This window comes from Schistosoma mansoni, chromosome W (assembly GCF_000237925.1).
Source record: "Schistosoma mansoni strain Puerto Rico chromosome W, complete genome".
Classification (NCBI taxonomy): domain Eukaryota; kingdom Metazoa; phylum Platyhelminthes; class Trematoda; order Strigeidida; family Schistosomatidae; genus Schistosoma; species Schistosoma mansoni.
In genome coordinates, this window is record NC_031502.1 from 10619078 (window position 1) to 10632832 (window position 13755).

At 32.1% G+C, this 13755-nt stretch overlaps 1 protein-coding gene across 1 annotated transcript in view; it reads right to left on the bottom strand.

The window, feature by feature from the left end:
- Positions 1–13755, bottom strand: part of Smp_158730 (hypothetical protein) — a gene marked incomplete at both ends in the record, with an annotated part of 54279 nt that overhangs the window by 11537 nt on the left and 28987 nt on the right. Inside the window, 8 exons of the mRNA XM_018788510.1 lie at positions 231–330; positions 1459–1597; positions 3004–3087; positions 4469–4673; positions 6759–6973; positions 8893–9148; positions 10048–10153; positions 12109–12374. Coding sequence (XP_018654045.1) covers positions 231–330; positions 1459–1597; positions 3004–3087; positions 4469–4673; positions 6759–6973; positions 8893–9148; positions 10048–10153; positions 12109–12374 — 1371 coding nt within the window. The remainder of the gene's footprint in view (positions 1–230; positions 331–1458; positions 1598–3003; positions 3088–4468; positions 4674–6758; positions 6974–8892; positions 9149–10047; positions 10154–12108; positions 12375–13755) is intronic.

Here is a 13755-nt window from a genome sequence, read left to right on the forward strand (position 1 = left end):
TGACTCATGATTTCAACTATATATAAACATTAATTCTCTTTTAACTTTACGAAATTAAGACATGATACTTAAAATCGTTTTGTAAGATATTTTTGGTCAAGTATGCGATTTAAACAGGGTTTAAATAATCTTTTTATGATCAAATTATGTCATTGAACGAGTTTGAATATATTTCTAATTAAAGTAAAACAGTCTATTTTAATGGAAAGAAAACAAAATAAAATGCTTACTTCATCAATGTAAAATTGTTCACCGTCTAATATCATTTTTTCTGGTAGTTTCTGTTCTTTTTCAATCATATATCGAATAACTTCAAGTGTGTTGTTCACACTGAAATGCATTACACGATAATTAGTGAGATCAAATTCTAAATGAAAATTTAACATGGGTAGTTCATGAAAATTAACTAATTTGTAATTAACATTATGGGTTGACTTCAGTGAGATAACCATAAATTACTGGAGAGAACCAAATATCTTTTTCTTTCCAATATGAGACATTTGAGCAGTGGTCATTTAGGTCCCTTTCTGAGATTGGACTTTTGAAGCAAACACATTACTTTTAGGCCATTGAATTGGGATGTTGCTATCCCGCTTCCTAATTTGCTCAGTTCGCAGTGTCGCACAACCATCACGCATTGCTGTTGGAGACATTCGTTTAACACTTAGCACTATGAACCCTATCGGCCAAAACTTTTAAAGGAAACGGCCGGGGCAATATATTTAGAATTGGTGATAGTATTCAATGTAGTGTATACAACAAAAATTCCCGGTTCTCTTCAAAACGTATCGACACAAGAAAGGAAAGCACCGTGGATGAATGTGAGGGTATTAGAGCTGGAATAAAGTGCCCATTTGTTTGCAAGTTAGTTGTCATTTGGTATTTGCCACAATATTTCAATACATTATTTGTGTATAGAAGCTAAGCAAGCATATAATAAAAAGTTATTTGTTTCATAATAATATTTTATCACTACTGTTTCATGATGAATGTTATCATTAACAGTGTTTAAAGTGATAATCACTTAAGTCAAAATGAAAGGTACAGCATCAAAATGAGTATAATAGTATCGAAATATATCCTAACCACCTTTTCAACTTTGTGCTAATCTGATAGTTTAACGACATTGCTTACATTCAGGTGAATACCATCATTATGTAATGCTCATCCGATGCAATGTACATATTATATTCACAAAATAAACGTAAGGGATGTAGATAAAATTTAACGACTGAATCTCTGAGTCAGTAACCAGGAAGCAGCCGATTCAAATTCAGCCATAACCTAGGCTTTCTTCTAACTTTGTTGATCGATTTCTAATAAGTTTCCTAATCACCTTCACAAGTTCTTGTAAAACTTCCGCTTGTGTGTCCGATGTTCTGTTTAAAGTTTTATTTTATGAGTAACTTCTTGACATAACATAAAGTTGGTTACAAAACGATACTGTGTTGAACTTACGCATCGTGTTCTTTAAGTGTTTTAATTCCGATACAATCTGTCATAAATTGCTTTAAGTGGGAAAACTTTTCCTGTAAATCTGATAGAACGGCTGATCCTTGAGCCCTTATTAGTGTGAAACGAAAGGCAGTTTTAGCGGCTATTTAAAATTACAAGAACAAAAGAGATTAAAAAAGAGATGGAGATAATTTCTACAAAGTATTTTATCACGAGATATAGCTATCCACCTAGAAATCAGAAGTTTGGGTTTCGCTAGCCAGAAAGTCAAGAAATGAGATCAGTTACTGAAATAATTGTATAATGATCTAGACCACTTTGGTGGATGTAGGTTTCCTAGCTGGGGCTCGCACAAATTTTGCCATCATTATTGGAAATATTGGGTCCCATGGTATAAAATTAGTTGCTGTTTCATTCATTCTCTTTTCTTCAGAACAACAAGTTGGTGTTCATCCCTAACTTTTCATTATTTGATCTTATTTGTTTCTTTTAATTCGACCTTTGTTCAGATTTTCGTTGAAGTTACAATTATTTCTATCATACGCTATGTTTTTTTAATTTCCTTACAATCAGCACTGATGTGAATTGTGAAAACGCGGACTAACACGCGTTCGTACCAGATCATACAATGTCGATGACTAACCTTCTGGCCTAGAGTAACAGAGAACTATCCGCCGTAGATAATTTTACTGATCATTCACATTTATAATTAAAACTTTAACACATTAGCATACAATATGGACATTTTGGCAGCAATTTTTAGACGAAGATGCAGATTAACTTGAAAAACATCAGAGCAGTGAAGTGTTTATTTCTCACTGGTATCTTACCAAAATGATTTGATCGATCTCTGTAGTGGTATTGTAAAATATTGCCAAAATTGTTGGATGCTGACTCAGTGGTCTAGGGGTTAGGGGTTCGTGCGTTAAACCGAAAGTCCTGAGTCCGGTTTCTGGATGCGAGATCGTGGATAGGCACTGCTGTGGAGCCCCATGGTAGAATGAAACAACAGCCCAGTCCTAACAGGTTTTAAACAGTGGTCTAAATAAAATAAGTTCGTGATATGAAATCTATGAGGATTGTAGTAGTGTTGAGAATATGACTTTTCTCGTACTCAGCGTTTACATTAAAGTATGACTGGGAAGTGATTATTGTTGAAATAACTGGTGTCTGGTTTCGATCTTACAGTCCATAATGTAGTTGACACGCTAAAGTGACGATGTTGGTTAGTTGAGGGGAATTTAAATGAAGCTTCCTTTAGTGAATGCATCAACAATATGGTGATTTTCCATTTAGTGTCAAACCTCTCATCCACCGCACAACTAAGGCAGTTATGTTTAGTCAGTAAATGGAACAAATGAGTAAATTTAGCTTAATGAGTAACTATAACTCGGCTATATGGCACTTTTTCACAAACAGTGTCAATCAATGTCTTTTTAGTATTTTGACAAACCAGCACTGTGATCATTACACAATCATGATATACAAATTATAGTGAGCCAAAATACATGGATTTTGGTCCATAAATTTCTTTAATTATATATTCACCTTCTTTTTCTAGTGCAGCTATATGTTCTTCTCTAATATGTTGCCTAACTTCTCTAGCCTTTTGATCTTCTTCAGTTAGTTCTACTAAATGAAGAAAAAAAGCAAAGAAAACTGTACTTAGTAAACCTGAACATTCGTTTGAAAAACATGATTACTTTGGTTGATTCATAATATGTAGGTAAATTCTTAAGTATTAGTGTAATGGATTTTATAAACAGGACTGGAGAAGGTGTAGAGGATTGAAGGCGACTCTATATAATTATTCTTAGTTGTATTATTCACTGACTTAAAAATCATTTAATTAGATTACAGAGCACTAAAATCTTTGATTTTTTTCCTCATTTAACACATCAAATACAAATAGTCAGTCAAGAAAAGAATATTACTTTTATATTATCCAGGAAACGGTCTTTGTAGATTGGTAAGTTGCTATCTAACTAGATTCACTACATGATGATATGTACAATCCTTAACAATAATTTTATACATCGAAAGTACTTATATTAAACAATTTTAGACAAAATTAGAAGTTGGTAAGATGGTTTAGCTGGTGATACCAGTCCATGATACAAACAAACCTCAAGTCGAAAAAAATGTCGACTCAACCAACCAGTTAATTAGTAAGTCTGTAACTAGCTTCAACATTAATTGCAAGTTCTAACGTGAGCCCGCGACGTGTAAAGTCATTTAGATGGGGTTTCCACTAATCACTCGACCTAACTTTAAGCCCGAAACCGTGTTAAAATTGGCTCTCTCCAACAGGAAAACCTATTTATGCGTGTTCAGTCAAAAAGGAGAGATGTAAGAAAGAAGTAAAATATATATACCTACTGATCTTTTAAATTGTATACATGCATTAAATCATTGATTAATCAATGCTAACTGCTTCTCGATTCAATATATTCAAATTTAACTATTGCCTAAAACTAGTAAATTCTACAAAATCCAATGTGTTTTTGATCACTTGTGAATCTACCACTATAGAATATGAAAATCTTCATCTACAGTCTTCCTCGTGTCGATGCCTTTCAGTCTCGGTTTATTTATCATTAGTAGGAAATAGTAGTTGATACTCGGTTATAAAAAGTAGTCACAAAAGTGTTTGTTAAGTTAAAACAAGTTAAAAGTGTAGTTAACTGGATACCAACTTAGTGGATTGACGTACTTCAAGGCACCAGTGAATACTAGTTTTAATCTTAAATAGAGTTCTGAATTTCCCCTGCTGAGTTGTTAACAAAGAAGAAACAATCGTACATTACTTTCTAGGATTTAATAGTGAAGAGGAATCTTTTTTTTTGGAATGCTGGTTTGTTTATTCAAATATTTTGGTCTATACTATGGTGTTTAACTATTTAAGCTATTCAGTAGCACTTAGTAAAGTATTTTCATACAAAAGTGTATGTAATGTAGTATAGTAGCTAAATATAATCAAAAAGGTTCTGTGAATTTTAAAGTAATAAACGACCTGGAGTAGTTGCTTGTTCATCAGGTTTAGATCCCTTTTCCTTAGGCCCCACCGATTTTCTTTGTCCTTTACGAGGTTGCCCACCTTTATTTTTATCTGCTGAGTTTAATTTGCCACCTTTTGTGTCTGTAGGCTTAATCAGTAAATCCACTGTATAACCGTCTAACATAGCTTCATTCGCTCTAGACTTCCGTTCTGCTTGTACCTTAAACAATAAAAGAATACATGTTAGGTGAAACTATAGAATATGATATTCAACACTTTATTCGCGTGTGGTTCTAAAGCCTACTAAGATAACTTAGTTACTTACAAGATAATCAGTAAGCAAATCGATAACATGAAAATTAAATGGCCTTCAAGATTCATGTTTAAAAACAGGAAATGTTATGGATTTCTTTAGGTTAATATTGATGCAATAAATTGTTGGACAATTTTAAAAAGAATGTGACTTCATAATAATACTTTAAAAACAGTTTCGAAACATTCACATTAGTATTCCAGATGAGAACATTCCTTGTTGGATGTACTACAACATTATTAAGACAGCTAAGCATAGTTTAGATGTGATCAGAGATTTTTGCTAATTGTCTTTCAAGTTATTGAAATTAGTGTATCAACTTCAATCTGTCAACCAATGGGTATAAGGCCTTGATAGTTAATACTTCAAGTTGTTGAATACATCCTATGATATTTTGCATATGGGTGAGAATAAAGAGTAAGTGTTGACATGTGATTCGCAATTAATGAAATGTCCGAACGGTTTGTAACCAGTAAACATTCAGGTAGATAATATGAGATGGGGAATAATAAAAATACTGTATGACTACTCAGTTCATATAAGAGAGCAAAAGTAATCATTATAGTGACTGAATCATTCACAAAGATTACGATGGCGTTTGAGTGGTCAAATTTCGATGATAACTAGCTCCAGTTACGTTTATAACTAAAGATTTACAAACTTGAGACATTTATGAACCAAAAGTCAAGATTTTCACAATGAATTTTCTGTTTCCAATAGCTGCATTAAACGATTCGACGGTTTGTAGATTTTCTCGCTCTTTGGAGCGATAGTGAAAACCATGAGTCTTCTTTTTCAGAATCTTTTAAGAGGTTTTCATTCATAAGCGCTGAACTTTAAGTAGATATTCATCAGACGTAAATGCAGTCTATGACTCTAGCATTTTATGCAATGTTTTGCTTGTTTTCACCAATGTTTAGTATCAAATGTTTTGTTAGATAAAAAAAGAAAATCATAAGATCAGTATCGGGCTGCTAGGTAAATGAATTTTGAAGGGTTGTAAATTTACTAAGTAAATCCCCATAAGTTACTATAATAATTTGAACATCATAGGTTCGACTTTGTGTTGGGGTAAGGGTCTTAACTGCTAAAGGGTTGGAAACTAGAGTGATTTGGATTTCCTCAATCTCTAGCTTTTAATGATTCTTCGGTGACGTCAATTAATAGTGAAGGTCACCTCTAAAATAAACAGAAACCTCCATAAACCAGGTGATTTAACACTTCGGTGGTTTGTAGGCTGTATTTTTCACGGACCGTTCCCACTTGGGATATTGTCGGGAGCCGATGAGACTTCTTATCACCTCGCTACTGGGCCGAACCAGGACCTTCGGGTTTCACGGCTTGCGCTTAAGTCAGTATCCAGCGGTAAAATTACCAGTTCGACCAACTTGTGATCCACCCTGAGATCTGGAGGTCCCGGGTAAAATCTCTGGTATAGTAGCAGACGCACGCTGATTGGGCGTATGAAACCAAAACGAAGCGGCTGTTTAGTAATGCCTGATTTCTGATAGCATATCAAGTGAGATCGATCTGAAACAAACATAAATTGCAAATTAAACTAATTTCAACAAAACATCTACGTTATGATTGTTGGTCAATCACAATCAGATAAATAAAAATTGATTGACTTGTTAGACGTGTACTATTATTCCCTGAATTTTCATAAATTTTATGCATAATTATTTCTTAGGTTACCGTTTCGAAATACTCGAGAAATTAATGGCGATGTTATTGTGTAAGAAAATAAACATTTGTGAAATACATATTTTTTCCACGTTCAAATAGAATATCTCATTTTAAAACGTATTTCACATAAATCGTTAATCATATCCCACTTATATAATAAGTAGCATTAATTTAAAATGTTTAATCAGTTTAAATTACAAGGATGTGCATATTTTAAGAAATCGTATCTTCATTATGACTTTTCATTAATTTATTAAGTACCCATTAAAACTTGATGTTAACTTAGAAACTAGTTGTTCAACTAACCTGATTCAAAATAATTTGCATAGCACTTAAAAAAACATTATATAAAAATTGAATTGATGAATCTGTAGATGGAGTCGGTTTATCTAGGAGAAGATTGATTGGATTTGACAGGATCACTTTTTCTTGAATTGAATTTGCTTTAACAGCACCAGGTTTGGCTCCTTTTTGATTTGGCGGATTGGATGAAATAGTCTGACTAGTCAAAGATAAACCATCTGTACGAAGGAGAGGAGAAGAATGAAATAATAAAAAACCAGAACGAGATGACTGTCCAATGTTCCCTGATTTTCGAAAGTTTCTCAGCTAAAATTAGTTCATGGTGCATACCATCTTTAAAAATTAATCTGACTCCCTATCAAGTTACACTTATCCTTTATCTTCAGAAGTCTTACTTTATATTTGCGTAGCAATGTAGGGTGAACTACCGCACATCGCATTTACGTTAAAACAGTAGACTGTGGTATCATTTGGACCATAAGAGAAGTAGAAGATATTCAAGGTTTCCCACCCAGCGAATAACTTACACATAAAATCGTAGAACTGAAACGCGATATTTGTCTGAAAATGGCCAAAGATTTCGGAAAACAATGTCAACATTAAGCATTTAAAAACACTGTCTTATCAGCTGTTTAGACGTTAATTACGCGGTCAATATGGCAGTTAAAGAGAAGTTAAATGAACGCGTAAGAAAAGAATTACAACATATTCTATTGACGAGAAAAAGTTTTATGGATTTGTCCAGAGGGGAACAGAAATTAACGAAAAATCAATTAAGAGGTGTTTCAAAAATAAGCCAGCAGTTCATAGTAAACAGCTTCAAGGCCTAGGATATTAAAGGGGAAGCAAACAATGAGAAGAAATATTACTACGAGTATAAAAATGGTTACAAACTTTAAGATATGAGTATGAAGGATGAGATAAGTGGTTTATTGAGATCAAAAAATGTCATAAGTCCCATGAAAGACGTAAAAATGTTTTGCCACCATGAGCTACTGAGTATTGGTAAGTAGTGCAGTTTCATACAAGATCTAAACAAATAAAAGCTGGAGCTAAAACGTGAAAATAAGATTTAACAGGTAACGTGAAGCGACAAATGTGTGAGTTTGACGTGTTTATGTTGAGTTATTATGAACCGGTATGAATGAAGTGATCTATACGCTGAGCTAATTCATTTCTGATTGACAAACAGAACATTCATACAAGCAGCTCCTAAATAGTGTTTATGTTTGGAAGAAGTGAAGTCCATCTTAAGCATTGATGTGTGGACTATCATGAAGCTTAGCAGACTGTTCACTTTGTCTGCGACTGCAAGAAATTATTACTTATCAAAAACATAATTTTGTACATAATATTTTAACGAAGTTGAAATTAAGAAATAGCTGAATGGTTCTGCTTTATCTGCGATGACTTACGTCTATTTCGAATTCTGAACTATAAGAAGATGCTTTATAACACGAGGTGGATCTACACACTCTACTCCTCATAGTGCTTCAATAAAAATGACACACATTTAATCGAATAGAAAATACAGGAATTCAGCACAAGCAACAACTATGACTTTAGGACATGATAAAAATAGCAACTTAAGAGCTGAAGTAAACAATCAGATGATAGCTGAGGTCATATTAGTTAAAACGTTACCGAGGACTTTCTTGTTCATCATAACCCCAATCTGTAAGAATGTAAGAACTATATGATTTAAGGCCTTCTTGGCAGATTTACTCTGACTGGTACAATGGCGCTGGCGAGTATGCTAGTACTGAGCCAATGAATCGAAATAAAACGGTCCACATGTTTAACTTTACTCAATTAGGTATTCAGAGAAATCCTTATTTAACTATGCCAGTCAGTTAGTGTTTCGTTCCACGGGTCACGGCTTACTGTAGAAAATTCTTAAATACAGCCCGAAGTTATTTACAAGTGAGAATATGATTATTATTTAAGCAAACAGTTTTTTGTAGGGTTTTCCAGTTTGAAGATATTTTTCATCATTGATATCAGTTGAGAAGTCCCAAAGTGCGACGATACAGATCTCTAGTATATATATATATATATATATATATATATATATATATATAAGACATTAAGCAGTTTAATTATTTTAAAACTAACAAAAAACAGGTTGTATACTGACTTTTACTAAATGCTGCAAATATTTCTTGTAGTGATGAATTAGGATTCAGTAAATTAATTTGACTACGAAATTCACTCGGTAAAATTTCAAATTTCATATCAATCGGAGTTGGATATTTTGACAAAACAGTGTTGCCTGAATCCGTTAATTTTAATTTATTCAATCTATTTGAACTAGATCTCGAAGAATTTTGTCTTGTTGATGTACTTTTACGTGATCCGGAACTATCATCATTTTCTACAATTTCATCAGGAAGCTAAAAATTGAGTGGTATTTTTGATGTAATGCATCGAGAAATTGTTGTTACTTTTCAATTAAAGGAAAATATTGAAGAATACGATCATAAAACAAAACTTATAGAGAAAATGTTTCGAAACAGCAAATAAAGAAAAAAATTAAGTGTTTTTACTGTCTATTTTATAATTTTCTGGTATGAATCATACGAAACGTTGGATTTTTTGCTGAATAAAGTCTCTCAAGCGGTGATAGGAGTATTCTAGGTGTTGGTTTATCGAATAGAAAAAAATCATTATTCGATATTTACCAACATCAATTCGATAAAAGTTACTTGCAATACCACCAACTAGTTGTTTCTTATTATTTACTAGCTTTTTAAAGATCACAGTTTTTTAACTATGATATTAATGAAAATTTACCTGTGTTTATAAAGCTACCAATAACTTAAATAAAAGACTTTCTTATTCCTGACTTTCAGGAAGCAGTTAATCTTTCAAAAATATTATCAACAAACTAAGAGTATCTCTTCTAATTTTAAAAAGAATCCCGAAGTTGTATGACATATAAACCTCTACCAGGATGTTTGTTGATGAAAAGTACGTGAAATAGTGTAACCACTTTTGTGTAATAAAATATTTTCGTTTATGGTTGTCTTGCTGGACGTGAAGTCTAATGGCTCAAAGTTCGATCTTGCATAGGATTGTAGGTTCTAGTCCAAAACTAAAATAATACAAACACTCAGTACCTCCTGGATTTTGTAGATATTTCTACTGAAGTTGATTCTTAGTTAAAAATAACTTATTTTTAAAACATCAGTTGATAACAGTCATTGACAGATCATTTTCTAGCAATCGTTTTAACTAAGAATGAAATGATTATATATATATATATATATATATATATATATATATAACTCACTTTAATTAATGGTATTCGTGTATATTCAATTTGACTTGCATCGATTGTTCCCGATAAAGCTTGAATCGATTCATTTTCGACTGTTTGAGGTCTAGCTTCCATAACTCTGAAATGGATATGTACAGAGTTGTTATTAACTGTGAATTATAAGATACTGAGTTAATTTTCAGTAACTAAAGGAACTTTGAGCTCATTCACTAGGATTATTTACAAATTATATGCCTGAAACATTTAAGTGTGAACCAACAATTGTGTCTGTGATATTATTTTTACTCTTATCATGTATCTATGACGTAAAAAAGAGAGTTGTGATGACTAATACCTGGAAAAGAGTATTAATTCATTTCTTGCTATCTTGACGTTCACATACGATGGAAGTACCGAACTTTACCCTGTAAAATAATGTCACTTTTTATTGCTGGAAATATAAATTTGTGGTCATGAGGTTGCAAAAGTATGTTCTTAAATCGGGATCACAAAACTGGTTTTAGTTCCATAAAGTAATTTAATAACTGAGAATCTCAGTAATAAAATATAACACAAATTCACTTTCCGTTCAACATACTGTTTCAAGAAATCAAAAATGATACCTTTTTCACTGATGGTAATCTTCATATGATCTGGCACTTGATATAATTTTACATTTTGGAATTTTATCTATTTCATTTTGGAGTGTCATTATGATCCACTGGGTCACTAAGTTATACGAAACTGCATTTACGTTGAAATAACTTTTCATAAGAAAAAGGTGCTTACGTTTTTAGATATAAAGTTTAGTCTTCACTTAGTGATAGACACAGTCACAAAAAATGGTGCCTTTATTGGTATTTTGATTATAAAAAGCGCGTTCTTTGCTGTCTGATAGTCAGGTTTTAGGAATAGTGGAGATAATGTAAATGAAACTTAATTGAATAAAATTAAGGCAATTTTAGGATCATATAAGCCGAAGAATTATTTAATACTAGTTTGGCATTTCAAAAAACGGCCCTCAACGACAATTTTTTCGCAAATGGATAAAGACGTATGAGTGAGGTTACGTTTGGGAACCAAACGCTTATGAAAACAACTCCAATAATTACTTATGGAGATCTAATTTTTTAGCCACCTGAATCTTGAAAAAAATAGGAAAAAAACAACACAACTGAAGCCTTACCTAAGTGTTAGTTCTTGTACTTAAAGTAAGGTTGGTCAAACAGTTGTGACTTGGCTAGGGATTCTAGTTAGTCTTTAAATAGGTGTTACAATAATTAGGAAGTTGAGAAAGACACTGGCTAACCAAGCTCTTTTGGGAAAGCTTATCCAAGGATTTGAGGAATAATTACTACCACTTTTTGATAGATTTAGAAGGTCCCGTTTACAGTCGTTATGTGATCAACAATGTCAATAGTAACCCGAAAAAGAGGGATATATTATGTAACAGTATATTTTACTGTAGTACATTCGTAGACGAATTGCGTTTTCAAAGTATCGTTAACGTCTGGTTAATGCTAATTTTTGAAAAGTACAAGGATTAGATATCAATATTTATCATAACAGGTTAATCATTTAATGAGCTATCAATAGTAAAAAATCTTGAGTAGCTAGAGATAAAGCCACTTTCATAGATGAAGACATATTTACTTTTCACCATAATCTAAAAACTCATGTATTGGCTACGTCTTCATGAATTTTTTCTCTCTCATTAATCATACTGGTATTACACACTCACTAGATAATTCTATTTCGTTATATGTCAAGAGGAAAATTCCATTAAGTAATATCGTAAACTCAGGTATGATCTACTTGTAAACATATTCTAACCTAACTTTACACCAACAAATATCATATTTTCATATTATTGATTTCACAAATATAAACAAAACAGTATAAGCTGCTAAAAATGATGAACCCGTTGTATTTTGTTACATTTTCCTCATTCATATACAAGTTAATGAGTTTAATTAATTTGAATTGTCTGCAAAAATATACATTGAATATAAAGCCTCTAGAAAACCATGCCTCAGTTTAAAATTTAATTTCAGCCATCAACAATTAATTAAACTAATTTATTCAAGAACTTACTTATAATAATCCTTTATTAATTGTGCATTCTCTTGAAAACGTGTTAATTCAATTTGTAATAATGACAAGTATGAATTAATCAACAATATTTGCTTATCTGTAAACCAACCAGGTATATCAAGTAAAGTTTTCAAACGATTTTCATTAGCTTGTTTTGTTTCATCAATGATTTCATATAAAGTATCACGTAGATCATCTGTTCGACAATGTAAATCAGCTTTGGTCTCTTTATCTGAACGCATTTCATTCAATAGTGAATTAAATGACTATTGAAAATTGAGATGAAAAATGGATATATTCATGTGTTACTCATTATATCCAGCGATTTGAAAAGAGCAAGGAGTTGAAAAGCATAAACCGACCGTCTTGACAGAAAACCTCACTCAAGCGAATTCATTTAAAAGGTCGAGGTGTTAAAAAGGAATAATATATATAACTGAGTAATTTAATTGTATGTTATTCAAAGCCCTTTAGTTCACTGATTTTATAAATTGTGTACATATTACATTGCTGAGTAATTATTAGTTCAAGGCATTCGGATTTGTCTACTGACCGAACATTTAAAATGATATACTTCACTATTATTTTGGATGTCATTTAAATCAGTTATTTATTCACAAATAAATCTTCATATAACTGTCTTTCTCCCTTCATCTCATCGAACTATTTTAGTCTATTTCTGTCGAAAAGTGACAGAAAACAGTTATTTCGCAGCCATAACCAATATCCATACAAGTAGCAGTAATCAACATCCTTGGTACAACAAAAAAGTGAATCTATTTTTAAGTTTTCCTATTTGCTAGTCATGAATTAACGTTGTTGCATCATTTATTGCTGAAAATTCTCCTCACTCATAGGTGAAAGGGAATAATATCAGCTTATTCAGTTGTTGGCTCATGTTTCCTTTAGTTGTCTTTTATTTAAAATTTTCACATTCAGGCCTTGTTTCCACCTTGGCTAAAAACAACATGCCACCAGAGTAGATACAAATCTACCAGATACTGAATTTTACATCTGGTTACATAATTTATAACAAAAAAGTGTTTCAGTTTGTTAATATACTTCCGATTCTTATTTGTTTCAGTCATTTTATCCATATTCTATGACATGAATGTGCTTTATCCACAAAGTATTTTGAAAAATACCTTTGAGCATGACTTTGCCATAGTATTTATGGATCATTTTGTTTTTCTGACAATGGTTCACTGTAATAGGTTTACACAATCATGTTTTTGGGCTTAAGTCATGGTATGGCGATGGATAATAAATTCATATTATAACCCAAAGATTTTTGACCACATTAGCAATGCTATCAGTTAGTACTTTTTTGATTAATCATTCTAATATGTGGACATGTACCCAGACAGTCAACTTAATTTTTTAGAATATGCGTTTCATGACTTAAAATCTCATCAAAAACCGACTATATCATTTGCTCATTGTGATCACTAAACAGAAAATCAGGTAGTTTATATGGCAAACCGACGTCGTGTGACATATTTTTAAAGATTCAAACTTATATTCTTCCTTACTCAATCGGTCTACTGAAGCTGTTACACTTTCTCTAAAAACAATTTATCTTAACCTCCAAAAATCATTCACATATGTATGGGCGAATTCTCTTCTCAGTTATCAATACCTAATAGC